We start from the raw sequence: 13,265 nt of genomic DNA, 5'->3' as shown, positions 1-13,265 counted from the left end.
CCGCTCATTTCCTGTGCTTTCTGTTTATTTATTTTTATTTTTGAGACAGAATTTCACTCACTTTGTTACCCTAGTTGAGTTCTGTGGCTTTTTTTTTTTTTCCGTGAGACAGAGTCTCACTTTATCGCCCTCAGTAGAGTGCTGTGGTGTCACAGCTCACAGCAACCTCAAACTCTTGGGCTTAAGTGATCTCTTACCTCAGCCTCCCAAGTAGCTGGGACCAGAGGCACCTAACACAATGCCTAGCTATTTTTAGCTATTTTTTCTCTGGCTCAGGCTGGTCTTGACCTCCTGAGCTCAGGCAATGCACCTGCCTTGGCCTCCCAGAGTGCTAGGGTTACAGGGGTGAGCCACCACACCTGGCAAGTGCCATGGCTTAATCATAGCTCACAGTAACCTCAATCTCTTGGTATCAAGAGATCTTCTTGCCTCGGTTTCCCAAGTAGTTGGCACTACAGGAGCCTGGCTTGTTTTTCTATTCTTAGTAGAAATGGGGTCTAACTCTTGCTCAGGTTGGTTTCTAACCCCTGAGCTCAAGCAATCCACCCATCTCTGCCTCCCAGAGTGCTGGGATTACAGGTGTGAGCCACCTTGTCCAGACTGTTTGCTCTTCTCTTTGATGTCCTATAACTTAAATACTATGGTGTAAAATTAACAGGACTCAGATACCTTGATATAGAGTAATACGTATCATGGTAATTTATATCAGAGAATAAGAGAGGAAAAGGAACAAAGATACACACAAATGTATTCATAACAAACTCAGGAGGAAGTGCTCCTGATCATTACAGTCCTTATTCCTGTAACCGGTGGCAGGATTGTAGGTATTTACAAATACCCTCTTCTACGAGCCATATCATATTCCCTTTGACTTCAGCAAACACTTCATTTGGTCATGGTTCTTACCATGGGGTGACCCAAACCTTCATTCTCATGTGGACTAGGCCATTATTAGTCTTGCCTGGGTTGGGTTGAAATAGTTTTTCATTGACCTTAATTACAGGGCATGGTGATATCAGCAGAGACCCTAGGGGAGTTCCTCTGTTACAGAAATACTCTTCCTTACCTCACTGTGGAGGGCACTCCAATTCTTCTTAGGAGTCAATTACTCCAACCAGCTTAGTAACTCCTTTTTTTGCCAATTGCGTCACAGGCAAGAGGAGCCCAAATTGGGTGCAAGGCAGTCACTTTCAGTTCAGTGGAGTAATTGTTGTGTCTTCTAATGGAGCACAGGGTTTGGGGGCCTAATACCATCCTTGAATTGTGCCCCCTTCCCACCTCAGTTGAGTTTAATTGTGTTTTTCTCCTGTGTGGGCACATACTTGTTTACCTACTGGTTTCATACTAGAATCGAGTACATTGGATGCTTGCTTTTCCATTCTTGTGATACTTTACTAAGTGGAATGTTATTCTACTCAATTGATACCTATATGAGTCAGGTGGTCAGAGAAGGGTGACATTTGAGAAAAGAACAAGTATAAATTCTTGTAAGCTATAAGCTATGGGTAAACAGCTTGAATTTTATAAGAGTAATAAGAGGCTAATGAGTGTTTTACTAGGGAATTACATGAGCAATTTGTTTATAAAAAAATAATTCTGGTCTGTGTGGAGAATCAATTAATGGGTGCAAATAGGCAATCCTGGATATTGGGAAGGAGACGGCTGCCTACGTCCAGGGGAGAGGCATAGTGGCATGACTACAGGCGTGGAAGTAGCAAATGTAGCCCCAGTTAGTGGGATTTATTTTGAACGTAGGGCTGACGGAACTTGCCATCTCTGCTTAACTGTAATAGGTGTTCATTACTAGTTGTTGGAAATGTTTACTGCTCCTTACATGCTCTTTACATATTTTATATTTTGAGTTTACTATAGTTCTAGATTTTTAAATGTTCAACAGTGTGCATTCACCTAAAGCAGTGGTTCTCAACCTTCCTAATGCCATGATGTATTTTCATTGTTACAAAGGAGTTGTGACTCACAGGTTGAGAACCGCTGCATATTTATTATGACCACATTTCAAAAGAGAAAATACTTACCGGTGTTAAATCATATGGAGAATCAAAGAAATTTTTTTTGGTTACTAAATTTTTTTTTATAAAGTTAGTCTCTGAATTACGTGTTACAATACAGGGTGGTCATAAATTTCGTGTGCAATGTAAAATAATGTGCAATTGAAAATTGCACACAAACTTTACATCCACGCTGTATATACAGAGGGTGCCAACAAATGCATACACGTCTTAAGAAAGAAAAAATGTATTAAAATTATAACAATATATACTGATAACAAAAGATGAATACAAGTCATGTTTGACTTCTGCCATTACAGGAGGTGCTCAAAGTATACATGGGTCACTATGAAAGTTTTGAGACAGCCTGTGCTATAGACCATTATTTCACTTCCAAGAAACATAGTTAACCATGTCCTTTCTGACTCACCTGTGCAACTTGCAATTTATTTGGCTTATCTGTCTTCCTGGAAGGGCCTCATTTGTTTCCACCTGAACATTTTTTGGCACACTTTCAGCTTGTATACCTCAAAGCTTTAATAATGAGTCATGTATACACAATATAAGACATAATGCATAGATAACATCTCTTATGTGTATACATTTTTGTCACATATATGTGCATATGTGTGCACGTATGTGTATATAGTTTGCTTATATACATTGCTCACTGCTTTATATGTTATAATGTATGCCTTGTATAACTACATGAGCCCTTACAAAAGACCTCGAAAATATTTATCAATAAATAGTTTCCGTGATACTAGGTGTAAAGTAGATACTAAATAAATATTCATTCCTTAATTGAAATCTCACAATAGACACTTGATATGAGAGGTAATTTGTTTTTTTTATTTATTCTTACTGTTTTTCCTTTATGAGCAAATATAGTGCTGGTTTCATAGCCATAGCAGGCATACAGGCCATAATTGCTTTGGCATTTTAATATGGATATTAACATTTCTTTATTTTGTTTCTAATATATTTTCCTCATGAATCAAGTGAATACTTTCGTTAACCAACCTTTTCATATTGCTTCAAACTTCTAATTCTTGATTTTTTTCACTGAATGAGGATTATGTGGTTGACTCGCTGTTGGATATAAATCTTTAATCAAGAAGAATAAAAGGCCTCTGTTTGAAAATATAGCTACATTGGTAACAGAATCAATACTAAATGGAATAATTGTTGATTTTATTAAGGCCTCACATATAGTTTTTACTCCTGGAGTTACATTTGGAATGAAAACTGCAGGGAGTACATGTCAATTTTAGACTTTCAAAGCTTGAAGTATTGTAGGTTTATAGTTTAAGGATTTTATAATGGTATTGGTAAAGGGGACTGAATTTCGTTAAACTTGTTTTGGCTGGTGAAGAACATTTTCCAATTTTGCTTTGATAAACAGCTTTGAGAAATCAATGAAACCTGATGGTTTAAGCATTGTCTTGTATACATTGCCTGATTGTAAAATCAATTGACAAATGGAAGTTGTGAGTCACTTAGTGAAGGCTTCATGAGGAGAAGTACAAATTACTTTTATGGACCTATCCAAAAAGTTCTTTTAAAATCCAGTCTGTCTTTCATGATAAAAGCTATGATGAATATACTGTTTATTCTAGAGAGTTTGAATCAAACATAAATATAAACAGAAGCCTCAGTGAGACAGAAATATTTCCTAAATTGAACAGTATATAGTAAAAACTGCCTAGGCTAGAATGTTTGGAAAAATAGAGTATAAGTGATAAATCAGATTTTCTGTTTCCTAGAGGATCATTTCTTGGTTGAAAAATATTTCTAAATATATTTATTACAAGTTTCTACAAAATAAATTACATACAAAACACAGCTGATCATTGATTGAATAATAGAAACTTTTTTTTCTCAGTTGAGGGTTATTCTCTGAATAGCAGGTATAGTTGTTTTGATGTTAATTACATGAACTATTGCAATGTAGCATAGAATATAATATGTACATTCAAATACGTTTAAACAAAATCCTAAATATTTAGTACAGAATAACTGAATGAATATCAATAATGAGAACTTACTACAAACTGAAAACTATCTGGATTCAAATTGTTTCATAATACTTATCTCTTTTTTTAAATATATGCAAAATGAGAAACATGAAAAGTATCCAGGCAGTGCAGCTATAGTAGTGTATGTATCTTTCAAAGTTTTGTCTTCTATAGGAAAGACTAGAATCCACTAAATATTTTGGAAATCTTTTTATTTAGATGATCATATATTGAATTTTTATATATTAATATAAAGGTACAAGTTTTATTTCCAATTGAAAGTAACTGTACAAAATATGCTATATATAAGTTGAAATGTGGCATGGGATATATTTTAGAAATGGGGCAGTAAGTTTATTAATGGATGTTTAATTACCCCATAATTAATTCTATGTTTGTCCTCAACAGAATTTAAAACAATTAAGATCTATGTTTAATAAATGCTATAATGGTACCTATTCTCAATGAACATTTTATAAGTTTGTAAAGATTTTGTTACAAGTTTGAAGAATGCAGTAAAATAAAGATTATGGATTAGGGTTTTTTCCAAAGGAACTTTTAATATATAATAAAAAAAACTGGACTTTGATCTTGACTGATAAGGAACGTGTGCGTAAAGCAGTTGTTCCTTGTTCTCCTGCTTATGTTGAATAAGAATGTAGTTATCAACAGGAATTCATTTTTTTCTTGTTAGTTTTAATAATAAGGACATAACCAGAAAAATGTTGATATGATCAGGCATGATTGTGTAAATTCATTATAAATTGAACAAATTCATCCAAACAACTAGGCATTAATTACTTAATGTCAAAAGTATATTACTCAACAGAATTCAATCCTTCCTATTGTAATATTTCGGCAGTTAGGGCCAATATTTATTATTATGTTGATGACAATGATAATGTGACACTGGGAAATATCAATTGTTTGACAATCCTGTTTTCTTTTAGCTAGTTCCCTAGCCATCTCTCAGATGTGTGGGTCAGTTAAGGTTTTGGACCTGACACCTACATTACTGGCAGTAGGCTGTAAGAAACGAAGAAAAAGAACGGCGGCAAATCAGACCTGAAGCATGTTTTAATACAGTTCTTGGAAGGTGTTATAAAACATGCCGGAAGCTAGTTCCTTGGCCAAACTTACCTTCAAGAGGAGGAGAGAAATGTAGCCTTTATTTTTGGTGGCCAGAGCCTTTATTTTCAGAAGTCATTGCCGGAACAGCATCCTTATCTCTCTACAAAACTACATTCTCTAAGTAATAAATGTGTTCCAGCATGATATGTGAGAGTCTTGGCCTTCGGGAGACAGTTGGGAGAGTTTGCAGGTGATACCCTGATAGGATTCCAGAGGAAGAGTAAGAGAATTGCAACATTTACTTAAATGGGAAATTTCAGAGAAAAATAGTCTAAAAAATATCATAGTTTAGGTGGCTTTAAACAACAGCAGTTTATTCTCTAAAAGTTTGGGTGGGGAAGAAGTTCAAAATCACTAGTATCAGCAGAATCAGACTCTTGCTGAAATTCTCGGTAGATTCCTTCCTTGGCTCCCCCAAGCTTCCGGTGGTGGGCAGAGATCCTCCGCACTCCTTGGTTTTTGTAGATGCATCACTCCACTCATGACCTGCACGGTCACAGGGCTTTCTCCCTGTCTGTCTTGATATTAACCTGGTGTTAGCCTCCCCTTCTCGGACACCCACTGTATGGGATTAGGGCCTACCTCATGACCTCATTCTAACTTGATTACATCTATGAAGATCCTGTTTTGAAATAAGGTCATGTTCATAGGTACTGGGAGGTTAGGACTTCAACATATTCTTATGCACACAAAATTCAAGTCACAGCAGGCTATTTCTAGAAAATATACTATCTGATTAACTTTAGAAATCCAGATTCAAAAAAGGGTATATTTTAATTTTGTTTTTATGAGCTTTCTCTATGGTTAAAGATTTACATTCTTCAAGACTTTGGGATTATAATTCTTGTTATTGCTGATATGGTCATAAACAAAAATAGACTTTAAGGTGGTCTTAATTATTAGTATATACCCAGCTACATATTTTCCCCCTTTCCCTCAAAAGAAAACCAATCCCTTGAGCATGACATCAGGCATCATGACTTCTTTGTAACTGCTGTCTCCTTGACACATGACTGTATATATGACTTTATTACTAAGCTCTGCTCCCAATGTCTTTGAAATCTGTATGTTTGTGTTCTCGCATTATTTACTACCTCATAATCAATTAAGGCAAATTTAAGACATTTTTTAGCAGTCCATTATACTTCAGAAAACTCATGAATCAACAGTGACAATCCCAGCTGATATCAGTAAAAGTTATATTGTGTTGCATATCTTGTTTGTGGTATGTATTTATAAGCATTTCAACCTAAGATGTTCAATATTTGTTTTCTGAAACATTGAATTTTTGAGATCTTATAGGTGCAAGTTTTAATTATAGTAAAAACATGACTCAACTAGAACATCTTACTTTACAATAAACAATAAATACCATTTAAAAAATAAAGTTGTTACTTTTACCATTTTTTGATTTTGAGCTATTTATGTATATAGAATTACTGTATTAGAAAATAGAGTATATGTCTCGGTGGCACCTATGGCTCAGTGAGTAGGGTGCCGGCCCCATATACCAAGGGTGGTGGGTTTGAACACGGCCCCAGGCCAAATTGCAACAACAACAAAAAGTAAATAAATAAAAGTCTTAAAAAAAACTAAAAACCTCTCTTCCTTTTGGGGCAGCTCCTGTGGCTCAAAGGAGTAGGATGCCGGCCCCATATACCAGAAGTAGTGGGTTCAAACCCGGCCTTGGCCAAAAGCTGCAAAAAAAAAAAGAAAATAGAGCATAAGTCTTAAGGAAAACCATGTTCAATGAGGTCAAATGTATTTACATGCTTTATATGGTCACAGCAAGTGGGACGGAGGTTCTCTCTCTGCTCTGCCTTCCTACTCCCTGTGATTAGCCTGGGCAATTTAGGAATATAAAAGTGAAGATATTTATCAGTGGTCTTTGGATCTTATTAACATTCAACCTATTTTAATTCAAAGAATTGGGGTAGACTTATCAAATAGAAAGTTTTGAAGAAGATACTGTCATTGTGCATATCATATAAAGGTTATAAACTTCATGCGTATTTTTTCTTTTGTCTTTGCAGTGTGTGCGGGAACAGAGAATAAGTTGAGCTCCCTCTCTGACCTGGAACAGCAGTATCGAGCCTTGCGCAAGTACTATGAAAACTGTGAGGTAGTCATGGGCAACTTGGAGATAACCAGCATTGAGCACAACCGGGACCTCTCCTTCCTGCGGGTAAAGTTGTCTCTTTTTTTCTCTTTTCTTCTTCATGAGCGGACAGTGGTGTTATGATGCATAGGCGCAGACATGCTTTCTGCACCTGCTGTCCGTGCTGTCCTGCCTGGCAGGCCCTGACTGCAGGGGAAGATGGGAGATAGGGAGGCAGCAGAGCTAGGAAAAGAAGAGGAGTTACAAAGCCGGAAAGACAGATGCCCCAAGTTCAGAGCAGTGACTATGCCCTAAGATTGATGAAAGATTCTGTCAGTGTAGTACATGACATCTAGCAAGCCTGCCTTTCTAACACACTGAGAGCTAGGAGAGTCAGAGGATCAATCAAATAAGAATTGATAACTTTTAGCCAGTCATCTCCTTGTCTGCACTTTTCCTGTCACTTTGGACATTTTAGAGTATTTTATATTACTGTAATTAATTCTATTATCATAATGGTGGGCACTGTCACCACCAAAAAAATAAAAAAGCATTTGTTTCTGAAAATCTACAAATTATTTAAAGTAGACCCAGGAAGTCACAAATATGTAGATTAATATATACATGCACATACATTCATACATTTATATATGAAATTAAAGTTACCTAGAGCCAACGAATCATTTTTGTAAAAACTTTTCCCTTGGCTTTAATTTATCATTGCTCTGTTAAACAGGCTATTAGAGGGAATCCTTAGCTGGTAGCCAAACTCTTTATTTTCTGTCTCACACTGGAAGAAGAAGAGTTGTCTTGGGCCACCCGTCAAATAAACAAACACTAACAAAAGCTGATGAGTGAAAAAAAAAAAGGGCTATACATAATTTTTGTGATATCTGACCCCAAAGATAAGCAAAACAGGCTCCAAATAATTCACACATGGCTCACAGGCTGTGGGTTGGACACCCCTGGATTATAGTTTCTTCAGTTTTGCTTTAACTGAAATAGATTTAGGAATATCAGAATTTCAAAGACACTCAGACAAAGTGAAATGGAGATGTGATCTTTGCACAACTAAGAATCAATTCTTTTTGTAAGAATTACTAGCATCTATTTTACATAATATCATCCCTAGAATCTATTTGATCTTGTTTTTGATAATATTTATCCACTACTCAGCATTGTCTTATATACATCAAGATAAAAATGTTTCGGCTACTGATACAGTAAGCTGTGTATTGGCTAGTAAGTTATTTAGAGGACTATGATAATTTTAATAATTCTATGCTTAGGTTAGTTATTTAAAAGTGAAAATTAAATATTTTGAATGAAGTATATATAGATTTGTAATAAGTTCAGAAAATGATATACCTCAGTATATAAATAATGGTATGTGTTTGTGATATCCACCTTTTAAATGATTCTCATATTTGGCTGGGATCCTCACTCTGGGAAGCTGAGGAGCTGAGGAGTTCAATACCAGCCTGAGCAAGAGCAAGACCCCATCTCTACTAAAAATTGAAAAATTAGCTGGATGTTCTGGATGGTGCCTGCAGTCCTAGCTACTTGGGAGTGTGAGGCAAGAGGGTCAGACAAGCCCACAAGTTTGAGGTTGCTGTGAACTCCATGGCACTCTACCAAGTGCAACAACAACAAAAATAAGTAAAAATAAACAAATGATTCTCATATTTGAACGACTAAAACAAATCTAGGTTTTCCTTTAGTTGACAGAGTTTTGGTTCTACAAGTTATGTGTCAAAAGGTTTGAACAATTATGATTTCTAATTGTGATGTCTTTATCAAAAGCAGGTAGTAAAAGTTATTCCTTAAGAAAACTTACGACTTTTGGGGGGGCTATTGTTTTGAGATGGGGACATGTACAAGCTATGCTAGAACATATACCAAGAAACTCAATGAAAAAAAGAAAAACTCACAGAGAAGCTGCATTCTGAAGCAAGGAAAATAAATGGTCTAAGTAAACTATTAAATCAGAGTAACATGAGAAAACATAAAACATAAAAACGCAATCTAAATCTCTTTTCTTTTTCTGTTTGCTTTACTTGCTTGCTACATACACCAGATTTCACTGCCAAAAAATTAGTCATAAATATTATAAATGACAGTATTTACATTGAATGAGATGAACATGTCATTTATCTCTTTTATAATTATTAATCTCTTAGAAAGATAAAAGAATTGTAAGAAGACTACAGTCAATTTTTAACCTTTGGAAATAAGGAAGTTACATACAGATAATTTTGAGTACCATGGTCTATACTGCTGGATATTTGCTTTTTTAAAAACCACTTTGAACTAAAAAAAAAAATAAGATTTGTTAGAATGAGAAGATTTGGGAAAGACTATCAGAAAGGCCAGGGTTTTTGGCTAAAACACTCTGTTTCTTTAAAAAAAAAAAACAAAAAAAACTAATGGTCATTTCTGAACTGGCATTTCTAAAATTTCACAGAAACTTTGTACTAACTCATGAACATATCTGTACTTTAATATATGTATTTAAAGGTAAATCTAATGGTTTTTTTTTTCTGCTTGCTGGTAACATCATTTTTGTTTCATGTAGCTTTCATTCCTTTAGAAAAAATCATTTTTAGCATGACATTCCACAGGGTCTTACCTAACAGGGATACCGTGGCAAATGATCTATTGTCCTTGACGCCAATGATCTTGAGGAGGATTAAAGTTGTGTAACACATATAAGTACTGTATATGTGTATGTGTACACAAGGTCTATTACATATGTGTGTACACATGTATATTTTAAATGATCCATATTGGGTGGCCATAAAGTTTGTGGGCAGTTTAAAATAGTTGTCTATTTTCTGGCCTCTCTGTAAATGTATAATTTTATAGTTGCCGAGACAGAAAGAAGAACTCAGAAATAGAACAAAGGTATGGTCGTGTGTTAACACAGAAGTGCGTGCTGCGCAAAGAAGGGAATAGCTAAGTGTGAAGGATTCAGGAAAAGTTTCATCAAAGAGGTACTTGAATGGAATCATGAAAAGATGAGTAGAAGGTTATGAAGTCACCGGATTGGAAGATCAAGGCCTCCCAATGGGAGTATCTTAAGTTAAGGCTTAGAGGAAGGCCCTAACTCAGAGTTAATAAATGTATACTTAGTGCGTGCTGCTTTGGACACTAGTTGTACACATGCAAGTGAATCGTGCAAGGTTCCTGCCCCTGAGGAACCTGCAATACAAGCTGTAGCTGAAGAAAAAGTTTGCAATGGGATAAATATTGCACTATAGAGGTAGAGAGCCTTAGAGTATAGATAGGTATTTAGGAGACACGCACATCCAAGTGACAAGTTAACATTTTTTTATCAGATAAAATAGTCAAGAGGAATTGAGATGAGTAAGATCAAAAAGTGGGCCAAGGAGAGATGGCTCTGGGCGCCCAGTCTCTGTTTCTTGATGAGCTCAGTGTTAGCAATATAACTACTCTCTGAAAGCAGGGACAATTTGCAAAAGTATTCATATTACTCTTGTATTGGGTGATTCATTATTTCACATTATACTTTAGATTAGAATATGCTATAATCTCACCTTTTAATATAAAATTTCATCACTTCTGAAAACCACAATATGGTTTGCTTGTACTGCTGGTAGCTTCCCTGCAAAATACACAATATGTCCATTACTTACACATTAAAATAAGTAGAGTCAATATAAATAAAATCTAGTTATTTTATATTATGCCATTATTTCCTATAAATTTTGAATTATATGAGTAGTAAACCTGTATTAACCTATTCTTTGGATTATGTAGCTCTGAGATAGATTTATGTAACTATGACTCATTGAACAATTTCTTACAGAGTTTTCACAATTTTTCCTGCTCTAAAAATGACTCAAATGTGTAATGTGTTCAGAGAGTGGGTAGTGATCTTAAATTTCATTCTGGATTTATTTTCATCTTGAGGTACTAAAGAAATGACTTTTGTTTCTAAAGGATTTTCCACACTTATTTTCATCTCTAGCAAGGTTGTAGTGTTTTGTTTTGTTATTTCCTTGTTTTTTTTTATATCAAACTTATTTCTATGATTCATGATAACAGTTTCTCCAGGGATCTGTTTACCTTATTCACTATGTGCATAGTCAATGTCTAGAATAATGCCTCAAATATAGTAGGTTTTCATCAAGTGCTTGCTGGATGGACAAATGAGTAAGTTTTTTTCTTAATACATCCCAATTTCATATGGGACATGATCTCTAGATTACCATGTAAGTCTTTCTTCATAATCATGTAATTTCAATGTGAGCCCCATATAGAACAAATATGTTTGAATAAAATACTGGTAGGCCATTCAGAACCCCTTCTCATGAGGGTATGGAACTATGACCAAGAACATTCAGTTTCTGTATGAATTAGTTTCTTGACCTCTTGGATGCCAGAATACAATCATCTTTGCACTGAGACTTGGATGGCAGAGAAAGCTGTGCAGGTAGAGTGCAACCAACACACAAAATATACAAAGAGCAGAAATAGGCAACGTTTACCCCAAATTCCTGATGAGTGAAGCATTCCTTTCCAGGTTCCATCTGCTTCTGAACACAGATTGCCTTCCAGCCATTCGGGCCCATGCTCCTTCAACATTTTAGTAACTTTATTGTAACGTCCCCTATTTCTGCCCTTAAACTGGAATAGGGCTGTTTCCTTTTACTGTAACTGAAAGGTCCCATCCAGTACATCTCCCAAGATTTCAAGAACATAGCAGAAGTGGGCCTTTGAAATTGGATTGAAGATGCACTTACATATAATCTAAAAAGAAAAAAGCCCTATGTTGAAAAAATTAAAAACAAATCTCTGTTAGGTACATTTTGTTGAAATACTTTTAAATGCATTCTTTTCAAAACGCTGTTATAACAATCCTGATCCTTGTTTCTGTAAGCATCTTTCAACCCACTATTCCTGTAACCTCCAGTTTTTGCAATCCATTTGGGGAAAAGAAACCCAGTTGACTAAATTTAACATTCACATCCCGAGGAATCACATAGTTGGTAGAGACAGGCCCTGAAACTCTTTCCTATGTATTTTATCACCATCTCAAGGTTACGGCATATAATAGAAAGTAGCAAGGCATAAAAATCACAGATTTTACATTATTGTCTACACTCTGTGAACTCTCTAACACAAAGCAAAGTGCAGTAAGTAATGGGAATGAACTATTAGACCTTTTACCCTCATTAGAATTCTTAGGAGCTTTCTCTCCTCTGTCATTCCATTGGTCTTCCTTGCTTCTGCTGGAATTTAATAACTCGTGCATCTAAAAAGGTGCCTGATCTACTAGCTTTTACACTTTAAATTTATTTTCTGTTTTGTGTATTCACTTGAAGTAAAGAACTATTCAGTGTCAACTATGTAAACCAGTGTGATATGTAACATAGACGTATGAAGAGTGTTGACACCTGCCCTTGTCCATTTCTACAATAGATACTAATTTGTAGTCTGTGGCTTGAATTTAGTTCTGTACAAATTGTTTTGGAAACAGTGTATATTAGGATTATGAAGAGATAAGTTTATCTAACAGTCGCTGTGTGGACATGGGCCTGGAATAGTAACAATATGTAGTGTCAGCAATCCATCTGACGTCTGAATGCTATACTCTAGAAGCCCTACATCTTAATGATTGTACACATATTTTACTCTAAAAAAAAGACTAAACTGACAGTAACACATGAAGACATCTTTTAAAATAGCAGCATTCATATTCTCTTATTGATAGCCAAAGGCATTGACTTTGAAAAAGTCAGAAAGTAGAGTTACTAATTAGAGCAAAAAGGTAAAAGACAGTATCTTGTCTCATAATGAGCAACAGACACATGTTATGAGAATGAAACACATCTTGAAAAATGTAATTTTCTTATATTATGTATTTGGAAGCCCTATATGAATTTTTTTAATGTACAAGAAATGATGCCATCAAAACTTTTCTATTTTTAAAAACAAAACTTTGTAGAAATTATATAAGTAGTTTTTCTTCTCTCTGCCAAAGAA

At 35.2% G+C, this 13,265-nt stretch overlaps 1 protein-coding gene across 1 annotated transcript in view; it reads left to right on the top strand.

Moving 5' to 3' along the window:
• Positions 1-13,265, top strand: part of ERBB4 (erb-b2 receptor tyrosine kinase 4) — a 1,129,145-nt gene that overhangs the window by 393,435 nt on the left and 722,445 nt on the right. Inside the window, exon 2 of the mRNA XM_053597917.1 lies at positions 7,192-7,343. Coding sequence (XP_053453892.1) covers positions 7,192-7,343 — 152 coding nt within the window. The remainder of the gene's footprint in view (positions 1-7,191; positions 7,344-13,265) is intronic.

Source organism: Nycticebus coucang, chromosome 7 (genome assembly GCF_027406575.1).
Source record: "Nycticebus coucang isolate mNycCou1 chromosome 7, mNycCou1.pri, whole genome shotgun sequence".
Taxonomy (NCBI): domain Eukaryota; kingdom Metazoa; phylum Chordata; class Mammalia; order Primates; family Lorisidae; genus Nycticebus; species Nycticebus coucang.
This window is presented reverse-complemented; position numbering and strand designations above follow the sequence as displayed.